General features: G+C 44.3%; 1 protein-coding gene across 1 annotated transcript in view; it reads right to left on the bottom strand.

Annotated features, from left to right (window-relative positions):
• Positions 1 to 17,889, bottom strand: part of DNAH8 (dynein axonemal heavy chain 8) — a 271,112-nt gene that overhangs the window by 104,271 nt on the left and 148,952 nt on the right. Inside the window, exons 53-59 of the mRNA XM_036318282.1 lie at positions 17,669 to 17,882; positions 13,762 to 13,871; positions 9,420 to 9,583; positions 6,568 to 6,760; positions 4,783 to 4,905; positions 3,019 to 3,149; positions 453 to 606 (exon numbers count right to left, since the gene is read on the bottom strand). Coding sequence (XP_036174175.1) covers positions 453 to 606; positions 3,019 to 3,149; positions 4,783 to 4,905; positions 6,568 to 6,760; positions 9,420 to 9,583; positions 13,762 to 13,871; positions 17,669 to 17,882 — 1,089 coding nt within the window. The remainder of the gene's footprint in view (positions 1 to 452; positions 607 to 3,018; positions 3,150 to 4,782; positions 4,906 to 6,567; positions 6,761 to 9,419; positions 9,584 to 13,761; positions 13,872 to 17,668; positions 17,883 to 17,889) is intronic.

Here is a 17,889-nt window from a genome sequence, read left to right on the forward strand (position 1 = left end):
AAGTACCATGCGTGGGAGGGGTCGTGACGGCGCTGATACAGTGGGGTCAGAAGTGGTAACTCTGACATCTACTTACAGCTCACGGAACCCTCACCCTCCCAACCCTTCTCTAGTCCCATTAGGGAGGGGGGTGGGTGGGTGGGTGGGCGGATAGGTACTTTGCTACTCCTGAAATAAATCATAGGATCAAATTGGAGACTATAGAGACAAATAAGCAATCGTATTTAAAATGGAACAAAGCGTACAAAACAAGCTGGAGACAGGCAGCATCAATTTCACAGGAACTTCAAAAAACTGGCCAAATCTCATGTGTTCATCACTTCTGAAGTGAAACGTGTGTAACCATTGGCCTCACTTGCTAAAGGTTGCTGAAGGGTCACTGCTTTTTCTATTCAAATAGAAAGTACATTTAAAAAAACATGAGGTTTTTTTTCTCCACTTTTGAGACCTACCTCCCCTGAAGATAGCAGATTGTTAAGATATTCTAGAAATGCCTCATCTTTTATTTCATTGTCAGTAAAGATGAAGGTGATGCCTTTTCCTTCAGCCCCCGCAACTTTGTACAAAACTTTTAAGTCTTCTGTTAGGTTAGTCACATTATAAGACCTAAAAACAGAAGTGGTAAAAAAAAAATTTTTAAATTACAACATAAATAGTCTTAATTTATCTCAAAATTCAATAAAGCCCATGATGATTAGAGCATAAATCTGCACCTGCTGCAAGAGATATTAACTAACAATGTCTGTAAAAACACAGAGATTAGCCTGGCCGCCATGGCTCAGCGGTTGAGTGTCAACCTATGAACCAGGAGGTCACAGTTAAATTCCCGGTCAGGGCACATGCCTGGTTGCGGGCTGGATCCCAGTAGGGGGCATACAGGAGGCAGCTGATCAATGATTCTCTTTCATCGAAGTTTCTATCTCCCTCTACCTTCCTCTCTCTCTAAACATAAATAAAAATATATATTCTTAAAACCACAGAGATTAGCATAAAATAGCTGTATGTTATGGTTCCAAACACATGTTCTATTTAACTTGAGAAGTGAGGACTGGGAAACTGACCATCAGTGACTCATGAAGAATAACTGGGACAGGGAAAGGAACTTTCATTCCCTGTAATCGGACAGTCCTCAGCAACAGATTTTGCCCAAAAGGCAAATATGTATAGCATCCAAAACAAATTTGAAACTTGGATGAGTTTGGACTGATAAAAAAGTAAACACAAATTATAAATAAAATCAGCGATTAGTGATATATAGTGGTAATTTGTGCATCTCTCTGAGTGGCTAGATGCAGAGAAAGCCTACAGAAAAGTTGCATTGTGCAGTGTGGTATAAATAACAGAAATGCCATCATTGTGTGGTTACGGATTGCGAAAAGAAGACCTTGGTCTCTGTTTTCCTGTTTCCTACTGAATGTGTGCGCTGCCGAGCTGGTGTGAGCATAAAAATGAAGCAGACGCTTTCTCGAGTGGCATGTAAGTCTTCATGAGTAAGGTGAGGACAAAGACCATGAAGAAACCCCACCTGAAGGAGGTTTTACAGTGCAAGGAACAGGGAGTTTCATGGAAGCCACGGAGTGTACTGGGGAGACTATGGACCTCAGAACCAGAAGGGCCTGGGTTCAAATCCCCTTTCTGCAGCTTTAGGAACGTTCCTTCACATTCCTCAGACCTGTTTCCTCATCTGAAAAACGAAGGGAACACCTATTTGTAAAGGTTGCTGTGGGCATTAGAGATGATGTAACTTGAGTGAACCTATCCGTGGTCGGCAAACCGTGGCTCGCGAGCCACATGCGGCTCTTTGGCCCCTTGAGCGTGGCTCTTCCACAAAATACCACGTGCGAGCACACACGTACAGTGCGATTGAAACTTTGTGGCCCATACGCAGAAGTCGGTATTTTGTGGAAGAGCCACACTCAAAGGGCCAAAGAGCCACATGTGGCTCGCAAGCCGCAGTTTGCCGACCACTGAATGAACAAGGAGCTGGTTTTTATGCTGGGAGCAACAGCTAGCTACCCTCCACTGAGGGTAAAAAGCTTTGTGACCCGGCTATGCAAGAGGCCAATCTCAACAGGCTTTGTATTCCTGACCCACCAACACCCACCAGCAGTACATTGCCACAGGAGGTTTGAACTATCCGTGACGTCTGTTTTGAAATGAAATAGAATGTGTTTGAAAATAGAATTCAACTGTTTTCATTAGCCAAAGGAACTCCATCAAACAGCACATACATTCCTTTAAAATAAATCCCAAGACGGAAATTCATTAAAGAGACGCTTTGCTGAGACGCCACTGCACCTGTGGGCAGAGCCCAGCCACACCTTCCTGCAGGGGCCGTGCAGGGGCTGCTCGCAGATGCTCTCTGACAGGCCAGTCTCTGAAGGGCCCAGGCATTGAGGTCTCAGAGCCACTTTGGCTGTTTTTGTTTGTGTGCGTCTGTGTGTGTGTGTGTTTGAATGTTTTTTATTGATCTTTTAGAGAGAGGGGGAGGGAGAAGGAGAGAGAGTTTTTTAATTAAATGGACTGTTATGTATTGGTTTTTGTGATATAAGGACACATTCACAACACACCCCTCTCTAGGTCCTGACCCCTCTCCTCTCGTTTCTTTCATAGCTAAGCTTCTTGAGGAGTTTCTAAACTTGTCTCTGCTTCTTCACTTCTTTAAAGCGAAGTGGCTTCTGCACCATCCACTCCACTGAAAGGTTTGTTTTTTTTAAAATACTTTTATTGATTTCAGAGGGAAGGGAGAGGGAGAGAGATAGAAACATCAATGATGAGAAAGAATCATTAATTGGCTAACTCCTGCACGCCAAACACTGGGGATCAAGCGGCAACCCAGGATGTGCCCTGACTTGGAATCAAACCCTGACCTCCTGGTTCACAGGTGGACACTCAACCCTGGGCCACACCAGCTGAGCTCCACTGAGAGTTTTGACACGGTGACTGTTAGATACCACTTTTCATACCCCAGAGGAATTAACTATAGAAAAACATGTTGTCTGTTTTACGTTATCTTACCTGGTTAATGTTATCTGGAATATCTGATACCCGGCGATGAAAGAGGCCAATCTCGACAGGCTTTGTTTTCCTGAGCCACCAACACCCACCAGCAGTGCATTGCCACATGATGTTCGAATTATTCGTGAAATCTGTTTTGAAATAAAACAGAATTTATTTGAAAATAGAATTCAACTATTTTCCTATCCTTGCACTAAATGGGCCCAAGATTTGACCATATACTTCCAGATTATATTAAACCTTTTCTTTTTATGATCTATCTCAGAACGTCAAAAATTAAAGTTCATGTTGATTTATTTGACTCAAATTATTTCCCTGCCCATCTAGATTTTCATCATGAAAAACAGACCAAATGATCTTTCCTGTCCTATTTCAAAACTATTCTGTGTTTGTGTGAATTTTTGTTTTCTTTTTACTTTTCAAATGAATGGATGGTGGAGCTGCACTTGCCAGTCTGCACGAAGTGTAGATTCACTGGCTTATTATGCACCAGTCTAACACCTGACTTCCTAGACAGCCAGCTCTCCCACAAATACTGTCTCTGTCATAGCTCTCCCAAAGAAAATTCTTCAGAAGTATCACAATTCTACTGCAATGGGGGCAGAAAGGCATTTGTAGAAGCAAATGAGAGAAACAGCCTTTCTAGTCTGGTGTTGCTTTTCTTATGGTTGATTTCTTCAGTGAGAACAAGTGGTTCAGATCTAATGCAGGCCAATGGCAGACACTGCTGAAAAGCTGCCTTTTACCTTAATGTCACCGCAAGGAAGAAAGTCTAGATGGATCACTAAATTCATTATCACCACTAAAAATAATTTTTAAGTGCAAGCCTATAGATGTCAGATCAGTAATGACACCTTGATATGTATTAATTCTATCATTATATTTTAAAATACGTTAATCCCTTATAGGTTTTGCCCCTAGAACACAGTCCCAGGCCCCCAGGAACTAGCCACAAGGGTATTTGAGAATTACTTGTCGAATGAGAAGCAGCCCTAGGGCTTCTAGAAATTCACCAACTTTGCAGACAACAACTGGACAGTTGTTGGAATGGAAAATAATGCCCAAATGACTAAACAATAACACAAGAATAAACTCTGTTTCACATACTCACAACTGTAACCCTACTTTTGCCCCAGCCTGTATGATAAACAGAGTTACATGCTTCCTCTCTATCACCTTTCTACTCAGTGTTCTGACTCCTGGAGAAACTCCTTTTTGATCTACAAATTATACAAATAAACAACTCTTCTCTGTAGCCTCCGAGACTTGGCCCAAACCACCCTTCTCCTCGGTGCTGCCTCTAGTTGGATTCTGCTTTTCCATCAGCCCTATTTCCCTCCTTCTCCCTTTCCCCATCTGTCGGCCCCTCATCTGTAAGCCTGTCATGAGATGGACATATTAAAAGCATCAACTTTTCCTCTGCGAGGTACAGAATTCCCATTATGTCAAAATATGATTTAAGGAGGGAATATTTCTTCACAGGGTTCTCCAGCACACTGTCTAGGAAGGTAAAACTGACTCAGTGCATCAAAAGCTCTGAACACAAAACCCATCAATTTGCCCTGGAGAAACATCTGCTGTCATACGGGTGGATTCAAATAAGGGGTTTCTAATTAAGCCTTTGTTTTCGGAGACAGTGAATGAGTCCACTCTTTCTATGTGCTGCCGGATACTATATATTTATTCTCTCAAGAGGTTTATCTGTGCAGTTTACTAAGCTTTTACATGCTCCGTTCATGTCAGTAACTAGTCCACAGTTAGAACCTTAATAAGATGAGTCATCGCATCTTTAAAAAAGACCAGATCAAGAGATGTCCCTCTAATGATTTCATTGAACTGTCTCTGGTAAAACTGGAGCTTTTCAGACAGAAAGTCAAAGGATGGCACCTATGGGTGGGAAGAGAGGAAAATACAGGTAAGGTCCAAAATTTATAAAAGTATCAACTGCAAAGACACTCCGAAGTAATTCCAACTTTTTAAAAAACCTATTGCATTTCTAAAAATTTGTCATGGGTTAGTTGACTTAATTATTTCCATTTTCAGGGGCCTGAAACCCAACTTTCCAATATGAAATTACTCCTGACTTTTGCCTTCAAAAACCCCAGCATCCACTCCTCCCCACGGTAATGAAGGTTGGAATGTAACAAATATACTTTTTCAGTTTTTATTTGCTTTTTAATACTGTTTATGCATTTTTTTTAAAAAAAAAAATATACAGAGGCTTCACATTCTTTATGTAGTCAAATTGTTCTGAGATAAATATTCACATATTTGCTTTGCAAATTGTTCCTCCCCATTTATTTCTTGATCCACATGCACTCCAGAATTGCTTCGCATCCCTTTAGAGTCTTATTTCAAACTTCATTAAACCTATGCATTAATTTAGGAAGCCTGATGGGTCATTCAACCAAGTAGAGTTTTATCATGTTTATTCCTAGGTATTTTACATATTTTTGCTGTTGAGTAAAATACTTTTATGCTACATCTTCTATCTTGTGATTTTTAGCAAGAGTTGGTAAACTTTTTCTGTAAAGAGAAAGATAGTAACTATTGTAGGCTTTGCGGCCCGTGTGGTCTCTGGAGGCTACTCAGAGCTCCGCTCCTGTCCTGTGAAAGCTCCCAGACATTTATAAACAAGTGGGCGTGGCTGTGTCCCAAAAACCGCTGTATTATGAACCCTGGTGCTTCAAGTCCGTATAATTTTCACGTGACACAATGCTCTTATTCTTTTGCTTTTCCCCTACCCACTTAAGAATGTAAAAATCATTCTTAGCTCACAAATCTAACAAAACACAGGCAGTCAGCTGGAGGTGGCCCATAGACTATAATTTGCTAACCTCTGGTATAGAGGATAGTTCCTGAGTTTTATATTTATATCATACTTGGTCATCTTACTGAACTCTTAGCACTTAAAAGGGAATTTAAATTCTCTTGGTTTATATGAAGAGATAATCATATCATCTGCAAGTAAATGGTATTTTGGGGGGTTTTTCCCATCTGGTAATTACATCTATTTTCTTTTTGCCATTTTGTTGCAGTGCCTAGAACTTTCAAACTAATTCTATATATATAAAAGCCTAAGTGACCGTTATGACTGGTCAACCAAACACTCAACACAGGAGCTGCCCCCTGGTGGTCAGTGTGCTCCCACAGACAACCTCCCTGGGCCGACCAACCTCCCACAGTCTCTCCCCCAGGCCGGCTGGCCGGCCTCGACTGACCCCTATCGGGACTGGGCGAGACTGCCCCCATCAGCCCAATTGCCAGCCAGGCCGAGGGACCCCACCCATGCACAAATCTGTGCACCAGGCCTCTAGTATTAAAGAATAGTGATAAGATCAAGCATCCTTGTCTTGTGCCTAACTTTCATGGGATTGCTGCTAAATTTAATTGAAAGAAATATTTTACACTTTGTGTATGATGACATGACTCAACTGATAACTAATGTAGAAGTTACAGTGACTCCATGGCAAGGCTCCAATATAGGGAGAAATTTCTAGTTAAGTGGGTGATCCTCAAAAAATTCTCTTTAAAGGTGAAAATAAATACCAGTTCATAGATTTTGGGCACTTCAAATATACTGTCTTCAGGTTCATCACCAGTCGGTTCAGGCATCTCACGGAGAAAATCTACAAAGTATGGCTCAGGATGAATATACGATATCACCTCCGAGTTGATATTTTCTTCAATTGCACGAACAATATGTGCATTGAACCACTGCTCGTCCTCGGACATTACAAATCTGCAAGAAGAGTCCAGGAGTAAAAACGCAAACCATGGAGCATCTTTCCTCACGGAGCGTGGTTTCCACCCCTCTCCACCTCCTCTGGCCCCATCCCGCACCTCCGTCACGTCAGAAAAGGGAAACGCTCTGTTCTGCCTTCTGATAAGAAGGACCTAACCCAGCTCACAGAGTTATAACGTTCACAGCGTTACTTACAGATAATACTGACGGGGAGAGTCCCTCCTTGACCAAACTTAGGCTCCTCTGAATACTCTTCCCTCGGCTTTGGTACTTCCATGCCCTTCTCTGCATCACCCGATTTTAGCACAAATCTTGTTAAGTATATTTAGCCAGAATCCTCCACTCCCAATATCTGATCACCCTCGTGTATGACCAAATTCCACATTCTCCTTCATCCCCCTGGGGTAACATGTGATCATCTTGCCTACAAGAATCCTCCTTAGGTCCGTTTAGCCAGAATTCCCCTATACCTGAGGTTCCCTCTTGCTGATTTTCCACCTGCTGACCTCCCCCACCCTGTTCCTTGCCTATAAACTCCCCACTTTTTCCTTTTGGGGTTTGGAGTTGAACCTCTGCCCACTATTGTAAAGCCCCTCTGGCAGCAGTCCCTCTGCTATCACGACAGTCGCTTTAACCAGTGTCGTGAATAATTGTTTTGTTTAACAATACAGGTGCGTCAACTGGGTGAGGTCAAAAGTCCCTAAAACTTGCAATAGGAGTGCAGAAGTGACAGTCAGTGTGGGCGTGCATCCTCTTTCTGGGTTTGTGGGCACACAGTGCATGAAGGTCCTTTTCAGACTTACGGTATCAGGGGGAAGAGAGGAGGATGGGGACTGACACTGGACAAATGTCACCTGTGTGTGAGGCACTGGTGGCCTTTGCAACTTGGTAAGACTGACGTTATCCTCCACGTTTCACAGAGGGGGACACAGGCTCAGAATGAGGACTGAGTTTATGTACCAGATTTTACCCCAAAACTACACAGAGCTCCAATTTTTTAGAAAATGTAAGTAACTAAAATTTGCCTCTGAATGTTACCAACTCTCTTATAATGTGGTGATTTAAAAAGATGTCCTGTTGAATGTGGCACAGCAATCTTTTCAAGGCGACCAGCAGGTGGGAAACGGCATCGATGATTCAGAAGCCCCAGAGAAAACTAAGACACTATTCCTTACTCTACTGATTCACTACTCCTTACTCCACTGGTTCACTACTCCTTACTCCACTGATTCACTACTCCTTACTCCACTGGTTCACTACTCCTTACTCCACTGGTTCACTACTCCTTACTCCACTGATTCACTACTCCTTACTCCACTGATTCACTACTCATTACTCCACTGATTCACTACACCTCACTCTACTGATTCACTACTCCTTACTCCACTGGTTCACTGCTCCTTACTCTATTGATTCACTATTCCTTACTCTGCTGACTCACTACTCCTTACTCCGCTGACTCATTACTCATTACTCCGCTGACTCACTACTCCTTACTCCATTGACTCACTTCTCCTTACTCCACTGACTCACTACTCCTAACTCCGCTGACTCACTACTCATTACTCCACTGACTCACTACTCCTAACTCCGCTGACTCACTACTCATTACTCCACTGACTCACTACTCCTTACTCCGCTGACTCACTACTCCTTACTCCGCTGACTCACTACTCATTACTCCGCTGACTCACTACTCCTTACTCCACTGACTCACTTCTCCTTACTCCACTGACTCACTACTCCTAACTCCGCTGACTCACTACTCATTACTCCACTGACTCACTACTCCTAACTCCGCTGACTCACTACTCATTACTCCACTGACTCACTACTCCTTACTCCGCTGACTCACTACTCATTACTCCGCTGACTCACTACTCCTTACTCCACTCATTCACTGCACCTCACTCTACTGATTCACTACTCCTTACTCCATTGGTTCACTGCTCCTTACTCTATTGATTCACTACTCCTTACTCTGCTGACTCACTACTCCTTACTCCGCTGACTCACTACTCATTACTCCGCTGACTCACTACTCATTACTCCGCTGACTCACTACCCCTTACTCCGCTGACTCACTACTCCTCACTCCACTGGTTCACTACTCCTTACTCCACTGGTTCACTACTCCTTACTCCACTGGTTCACTACTCCTTACTCCACTGGTTCACTACTCCTTACTCCACTGGTTCACTACTCCTTACTCCACTGGTTCACTACTCCTTACTCTACTGATTCACCCCTCCTTGCTCTACTGACTCAGTACTCCTTATTCTACTGATTTGAGCAGTCAATGCAGGAGTTAATCTATTGTATACACTTTTATTGTTGTTGTTAATCCTCACCAGAGGATATTTTCCCATTGATTTTTAGAGAGTGGAAGGGAGAAGGAGAGACACAAAGAGAGAAACATCAATGTGAGAAAGACACATGGATTGGTTGCCTCCCACATGTACCCGACCTTGTCTGGAGACATTGCTGGAGACCAAGGCAGGGGATCAAGTCTGCAAGTGAGGTGAGAGCCCTTGACCAGAATCAAATCCGGGACCCTTCAGTCCACAGGTCCACACTCGATCCAGTGAGCCAAACCGTGAGGGTGACTGTATAAACTTTGACATAGAACATTGAACCCAGGCACTGTGATACACACCTGTCTGCAATGACTCTGTTGCACTCGTGTTTGAAAAGTGACAGGAGAACAGAGACCGAATTACACTCATCAGCTCTTATGTTTAACATCCCTTGCCAAATTCTGGAAAGATCTCGAAGATTGAAAATGTAATGAAATTTAGAAGGAGTTGGCAGCATCTTCACCTAGAGATAAAAAACAAAAGAGTGATACTCATTCACTTTTCTGATAAACTAAAAGTAGAAGTGTTTTTAGAACTATTTTATTTCACAAGTCCTATTTTAAATTAAATAGGCTGAGCATTAAACCAACATTAAGTTGATATTTTCATTAGCGTTGATGGAGAGAACACATAAACCACCATAGAATGTAAAGGAGGGAGGGATTCAAGCATGACACACGGGACACAGATTCCAGCTCGTTCTACCGCCGCTAGCTGGCTTTGAACAAGTCGCTTCCCCTGACTTCTTAAAAATGATGTGAGTTGTCAGAATAAGCATTCCTGGTCATTATTACCTCATTAGTGTTATTCGGAAATGGGTCCTAACAAAACACGGTGTGAGCTGGTCACCAGGTTCACTTCTCAAGTCAACAATGATTATGTTCTATAGACTGTCTGATCAGGGGCCTTCATGAGCTTGTATTTCCACATGTACATCTGTATATTGAAATCTAAGTTCCACAAAGGGGACCCAGGCTCAGTCCACAGGCTCTCATATGTCTGCACACCTGGAATAAATCGGCAGGCATATAGTCTGATGTGCAGCTGTTAGTACTAGGTGGTGTTCCTGGGTTTTGTTTGTTTGAACACCAATTTACTTATTATTCCTACCAACTTGTAGAATCTAAACAGGCACAGCTGTACCCATGACCAGGTGGGGGTAAACTTGAGGTGTAGCAGGTGTGGGGGGCACTGCTGGCCATGAGGAGAGTGTATTGGCATCATCAGCATCGCTTTCCAAAGCGGAGCTATAATTCTGGAGAAACAGCGCAGGCTTTCCACAGGATGCATTCAGGAGCACACGTTCCCTTCCGCTCCCTCGTGGAATGAGCCCTCTCTTTGTTGAACTAGTCCCCCCGTTGAGTTTGGAGAACGATTTTCACAGGCTAATTCACAGTGGAAGTAAAAACAGCAGGTAGCAAAGGAGAGAGAATGAAGAGAAGTGTTCTTTCCCTCTTTGCTCAATTCCATGCCGAGTGAAAATGTAAACCACACACTTATGTTACAGATATGCAGAAATAAAGGGACAAGGCCATGGGCATGCTGCCTTTCCTTCTTTGCTGGAAAAGACAGCCATCAGCAACTGGAGTGGCCATTAAAGGGAATTAGGTAAGTGCCTTCCTTCCCCTCTGCTGCTCATTTATGAGCCTGCTTCTTTCCTTCTCTTCTGGTGCCTCCCTTTAATTTTTTGTCAACTTCCTTCTTTTCGGACCTGCTTCTGCTTTAGAGCTACGTTAAGTTCTATGAAGGTGAAGCGATGCACAGCGAGTGGATTAAAAGTGTGGTTTGTGAAGATGGGGGATTTAAAAAAATATAGATAAAGAAGGCTGTTTATCTGGGGGTGGGCAGAGGAGGAAGACTTACTTATTTTTCAGTGACAATGTTTGAGCACCTCCCACTGCCCTGGGAAGACACCCAGTAAACGAGACCGCTAGGTCTGCTGCCCTCAGGGAGCTTCCCATCTAGTGGGAAGCCAACAATACGTAGGAAATAAGCATATTGATAGACAAACAATAATGATATAAATCGTGGTTAGAAAAAAATGGAGTCCTGAGACAGAGAATGCCTGAGATGAGGCCCCGGGCAGGCACTTTGGAGGAAATGAAGGTCAGAAGGATGAGAATCAGTCACATGAAGTGTCCTGGCTCCGAGGTGGAGAAAGGCGTCCTGGCTGGAGCAGAAGGTGGGAGGGAGACAGGTGAGCAAGGCCAGCTCAGGGCGAGGGCATAGCCCCAGCCAGGCGGTGGCTTTCGCTGTGAATGTGACTGGGAACCTACTAGTGCTTTTGAGGGGGAGGAAGGCTCTCTGGGTTACTTTCTGTAAAAGCGTCTCAGGACTGTGGCAGGACAGACTCAAGGAGGGCAAGCAAGGAGGCTGTCTCGGAAGGTGCTGCGTGGTCCGGGCAGGGGACGGAAGCCCCCATCAGAGCTCACAGTGAGGTGGCTCTAAGCTCTCCGCGTGGGGCACATTGTAAAAGCAGGTCCTGAGACTTGCAGCTGGAATCAGGGGATGGGACAAGTGGAGGGTGGGCCAGTTTTCAGCCCAGGGAGCAGGACAGTTGTTGCTGGTAACTGAGATGCATAAGGCTGGGAAGGGGCACATTTAAGGACAATCAGGAGTTCTGTTCCGACATGCTAACTTTGAGATGGTTGTTCGATATCGAAATGGTGACGTCTACTCAGCAGTTAGAAATAGGTCTGGAGCCGAGCAGCGAGGCTGGGATGCAGGTCCTGATTTTGACGCCGTCAGCACAGAGAGGTGTTCCAAGCCCTGAGGCCAGATGAGATTCGGGATAAAGACTGAGACAGAGCCCTAGTCGGTTGGCCTCAGTGGATAGAGCATTGGCCTGTGGACTGAAGGGTCCTGGGTTCAATTCCGGTCAAGGGCACATGCCTGGGTTGCGGGCTAGATCCCGTGCAGGAGGCAGCCAATCAATGATTCTCTCTCATCATTGATGTTTCTATCTCTCTCTCCCTCTTCCTTCCTCTCTGAAATCAATAAAAAAAATATATATATATAAGAAAAAGACTGGGACAGAAACCACGTCCGGCATCCAGATCGAGTGCACCCAATGCTTGGAGGGGGTGGAGAAGGGGCTTAGAAAAGGTAGCCAATGACAGAGGAAGCAAACCGAGTGGATGAGCCCCCTCTGAAGCCGAGTGAAGAAAGTGCTTAGGGACCATTTATGTCAAATGCTGCTGAGAGTCAAGTAAGAGGAAGAAGCCATCAGCCTTTAGCTATGGCAACACCGAGTTCCTGGGCGACCCTGCTGAGAGCAGTGGAAGTGAAAGCTCGTGCACAGTGGGTTAACGAGGCAAGGAAAGGTGAGGAAGTGGAGCCACTAAACCAGTGATGGCGAACCTTTTGAGCTCGGCGTGTCAGCATTTTGAAAAACCCTAACTTAACTCTGGTGCCGTGTCACATATAGAAATTTTTTTATGTTTGCAACCATAGTAAAACAAAGACTTATGTTTTTGATATTTATTTTATATATTTAAATGCCATTTAACAAAGAAAAATCAATCAAAAAAATGAGTTCCCGTGTCACCTCTGACACGCGTGTCGTAGGTTCGCCGTCACTGCACTAAACGGTCAGATAACAAGAGGAGCTTCGACAGGAAGATACCAGGAAGACCAAAGCTTTTCATAAAAATGTGTCTAAAGGCACATTAAATTGAGCAATAGCCCCACTGGAAAACAGATGGGTCTTAGCACTGAAAATTCTCAGACACTCAGACTGTGCCATTCATGTAGGAGTTTCTTTACGAGAGGCAGAACAGCACATGCAAAGGCCCTGTGCTGATGGGGGCGGGGCGGCTGTGTGCAGGAGCATTTCATGAGACACACCCACTTCCTGAGAATTCTGTCTCTGGAATCCCTGAGCCTGCCCCAGAATCGGAGAGGCTGGCCCTTGGTGTCCCCAGGACGTAGCTTCCGCACAGATGTGTGTAAATGGCCTAAAGAATGGATAGTGAACTATGACAACTAATTCTCATCTCTGCCATTTTCTGGCAAACATATCAACTTTGTTTATATCGCAGACCTACACTTAATTGCTTTTTCATAAGTCTGCCTAAGCCATCTGGTGACAGGCACAGGTCTGCTGAGCTTTACGTAGGTCCCTGACTTGTGTATTGAAATCTAGCCTATTTTTAAGTACATTTCCATCCATTTACTAACTCATGCTCCACCTCTGAGGAACACACCAGTTTTGGTTAGCTAAGAATATCTGGAAACCCAAGTATTCACTCAGTCAGTAAATATCTGGGTCTGACATAGTTTGAGAGGAGTGGGGGGTGGGGAGTGGGGGAATGGGGGGATGTCTGGGGGGGAGACAGACATACAGAGAGTTACAAATCAAAGTAACAAGTGGAAAAGCAGTGTTTTCATTTCAGCAAAATTCTACTTTCTCTTGGGTGTCATAGCTGGTTCATAGCACTGCCTCATACATATGGAAAACATCATTCCATCAGCACATGCGCTGCCTGGGAGGAAAAGGCGTCCTAAATCTCTTTGAGCACCTAGTTTGTCTTGCACAAAGCGGCATTACCACATGTAATGTGATAACTTCGCGGGCCATGCGTGAGAACTAGGCTGCATCACAATTGACGTGTTTTTATTATTGACCACAGACAACGGTACCTTAGTCCACTGCCACAGCACTCTGCCCGCGGAAACTAGACTTGAAATCATCTCACATATTTCAGGTTTGAACTTTCTACAGGGATCGAAGTATCCGCAGCCGATAATTCCTGAAAACACACACACACACACACACACAAAGATTAAAGGTGCAAGCTCATTAAAAGGTTATAAGGTGCATGTTTATCCCTGAGAATAAATCATTACAAGACTGACGAGGCGGTGTTAAGAATTTCTCAACAAAGTCAGCAGTGGGCCTGGGAAGCTTAGCAGGCTGTGCTGAGCATTTTATATGGACTCGCTCATTTCACCCTCCCAACATCCTCTGAGAAAGAATCTGAGGCAGACATTATTATTCTTCCCATGTTCCTATGGGTTCAGGACTGGCCCACAGTCACACGGCCTGTGGGCGAATCTGAGATTTGAACCCATGTAGCCTGGCTCGGAGCCTGTAGGACAGCACTCATCCTGGGTCCTGGGGCGTAGGAAGCTGGCAAAGGACTTAGAAACCACTCCCTCATCCTGCAGGGGAACAGCCCAGGCCCAGGCAGGTAAAGCAGTTGCTCACGGTCAGCGGAGAGGTTGTTGAAAGACATGGACTCGGCACCCACATCTCCGGACCTGCGGTCAGCCAACACCCGGGCCTGGGCTGGTCCTCTCGTGGCTCCCGGAACACACCCAGCACAGACAGTGCGACATAACCGCCCTCGGGAAGGGTACGTTGTAGGGTTAGAATGTTTGGGGTTCAGACTGCAAAACCGGGGTGCTCTCTTCCCCCCAGGGAGACGGCACACCGCGTGACGTGCTCGGTGCTGAGCAGGGTGTTTTCAGGGGAATATGAATGTGAATCGCTGTTGGGAGATTCAGAGCAGGTGACGAAGGGGTGGGGGTGGGGTGCAGCTAAAGAAACTGGGCTCCGTTCACACAGCTCGAAGAAGAGCAGCCTGGAGGGAACATGGAACTGTCCTCCAAAGTCATGGCTGCTGGTGCCAGAGGCCGGAAGGCCCTTTGCTTCCTGAAATCCTCTGGTTCTGGGTCTCCAGCTTCCGGTGGGACACGCGTTCTGTGGGGAGCATGGGGTCTGGAATCCAAAGTCAGGATTAGCACCATGCTCCTCCCCTGCGCAGGCCACACAGCCCTGCTTGGGCAGTTATTTCTCTTTTCTGAGCCTCAATTTCTGGCTTGTTTCCACATGTAACTTTCACTAGTAATCACATTGAAGAGCGTATCAAATAGTGTGGCAAACGCTCACATACAGACCACTAAGCCGAGAGACACCACAGGGCCTGGGACACTGGAAGCCCGTTTGCCCACCCCTCCCTCTCCCTCCCTTCTCCCCGAGGTAGCCACCACTCCGACCTGGTGAGAACCATAACTAGCTTTTCTTTATGGCTTTGCCATGTATTTTTTCTGAACTTTAACTTTTTTTAACCCTAATTTTTGAAACTTAATTTCATAGAATCATGTATTCCTTGGTGACTTGCTTATTTCACTCAACATGCTACTTCTGAGCTTTATCCATGTTGACCCATGTAGCTGTGTGTGCTCATATTTGCTGCTGTGTGGCATTACACTGTGTACCTATGCAGCAAGTTATTTATCCGATTTTATCGTCAATAAATACGGGGGTTACTTCAAGGCTTTTGCTATCATGAACATTGTTCCGGGGCACAGATGCAAAATCAATTACAGGTGGATGGAGGACTTAAACATGGGAGGCAAAGCTATGCAATGCTTGGGAAGAAATACAGGAGACCATCTGCATGACCTCTGGGGAGGAAAGAACTTCCCAAGTGAGACTCAGAGAGCACACACCATAAAGGAAAACAATGATGAACTCTTATACAGCCGGAAGTGGACCTGCTGGGGGTGTGGCCATGGGCTGCTTCTCCAGAACCAACGTCTAATCCCTCCCCACAGGTGCCGGGGTCCAACCCCAGCAGGTCCAGGGGTTCCCAAAGGCGTAGACGGAGTCGGCGAAGAAGGAAGGACATGGAGACAGTGTTCAGTTGATCAGCAGCCTAGCCAGGATCTCCAGCCAGGATCTCCAGCCAAGTTCTGGTCTGGATCTCCAGAGAGGTTCTGCTTAGGATCTCCAGCGAAGTTCTGGTTAGGATCTCCAGCCAGGTTCTGTCTAGGTTCTCCAACCAAGTTCTGTAGCCAGGTTCTGTCCAGGTTATCCAGCCAGGTTCAGTCACCAGGTTCTAGTCAGGTTCTCTTGCCAATTTCTGTAGTCAGGTTCAGTCCAGGATCTTTTGCCATGTTCTCTCGCTAGGTTCTGTCTCTAGGTTCTGAGGCCAGTTTCTGTCCAGGATCTTTTGCCATGTTCTCTCCAGCGAAGTTCTTCTGTCTCTAGAGAACGTTCTGTGTAGGTTCTGTGCCTAGGTTCTGTCTCTCCTGGTTCTGTCTTCTTACATCTGTATTTATACCAGTTGATTCCAATCCTATCAATCTCTATTTCAAAGGTTAGGGAGTTTCTTATCTCCATTCCAGGGAGTAAAGATTATGTAGCTTAAGCATGATTGTTCGTAGTTAAAGTGATTAATTACCCACCTGGCACTTAGTTAAGAGGTTTTATTCCCTCCCTAACTTCAGGGGAAAATCCCTACCTGGGGAAACAACCTTTCTCAGAGACCTTGGTTAAAACACATAGTGCCAAGAAGGTGAGCAAACATATTAAGAACAGTATGCCATATATGCCAGGTCCCTTGAAACAGCAAGCATGGACCGGCTCCCGGCACACAGGGCTGGCGGCAAACTGCACGCCGGCCAGCTGGGGACGAGAGGTCCAGTTGCTTCGCGTTCTCACCAATGCCCGATTTTGTCAGAATTTTTCATTTGTACAAATCTAGCGGTATGATGTGGCATTTCCTTGGTGCTCTAAATTTGCATCTTCCTGAATATTCATGCTTATCACCTTTACACTTATTTACTTGCTACTTGGTTACCTTTTCTTAAAGTACTGGTTTTTTATTGTCCATTTTAATATTGGGTGGTTTGCTTTTCTCTTAATGATTCATACAATTTCTTTAAATATTCAGAATACTAACTTTTTTTGTTTTGTTATATGGGTTGAAATTTTTTTTCTTCCACTTTCTTTTTTTTCTACTCTATTAATGCTGATTTTTAGAGGAACCACAGTTCTTAACCTAGGCAAGTTTGTCATCCTTTTCCCGTATGGCTTATGCTTTCTGAGTCTCATTTAAACAGTTCTTTCCTACACAGAGGTCATTTGGATATTTTCCTTTATTTTCTTCCAAATGTTTTATAAGCTTTGATGTCCATATTTAGATCTTTAATCTATCTGTATTGGTTTTATGTTTGGTGTGAAGTAGGGGTCCAATTTCAGTGATTTTCCCATAAGAATTAGTAAATATCCCAGAACCACCCATTGAAAATGCCTTTCCCTTCTGATCTACAGCACCTGCCATGTCAAATAATTAATGTCCACATATTCATGAGTCTGTTTCTCTTGTATGTCTTCACAAACATAATTTTTGATGGTATAGTTTAATGTGAACCTAAATTTGGCACTAAAAATTTCTTTTTTATTAACATAGCAAACTGCTACATTTGACTTGGTATATTATATTGTTAACCTATGATCAATGTGCATTCACTCAGCCCAAATTCCTCTTATTAATCATTCCAAGAAAACCAAAGCACAAAGATTTGCTTATCTCTAAGCCAACCTTTAACAAGGCTATTTCTAAATATTCCTGAGTCTTAACAGGAGCTATAAACATTCTTCTTAGTATTTACTCCCCTCTTTTCTGGTACTTAGCCCTCTATTTCACATACTTAATCCCCACTTCACACAGAGCCTTTTATCTCTTAAAGAAGGTTTTGCATGGTCTATGTCCATTATGTATGCAATTAAAAAATTAAACACCAAGAAGAGTCATACCAAAAATTTTGTCTATTGAAGCATTGGAAGGCAATGTGCAATTAAACACAGTAAATTGTCTTTTTAAACGCTGTGGAATGTCATTTCGACCCCCTCCAGGGTGGATCATTGCTGCTATGAGCTGTACATCAACAATAGTAGTGAAGTCTCCAGGCTTATCCAAGCTGTACATGCCTTCCATTTCCATCATTTGTCGCACAATCTCATTAGTTATCTGAAAT

Source organism: Myotis myotis, unplaced genomic scaffold, assembly GCF_014108235.1.
Source record: "Myotis myotis isolate mMyoMyo1 unplaced genomic scaffold, mMyoMyo1.p scaffold_m19_p_7, whole genome shotgun sequence".
Taxonomy (NCBI): Eukaryota; Metazoa; Chordata; class Mammalia; order Chiroptera; family Vespertilionidae; genus Myotis; species Myotis myotis.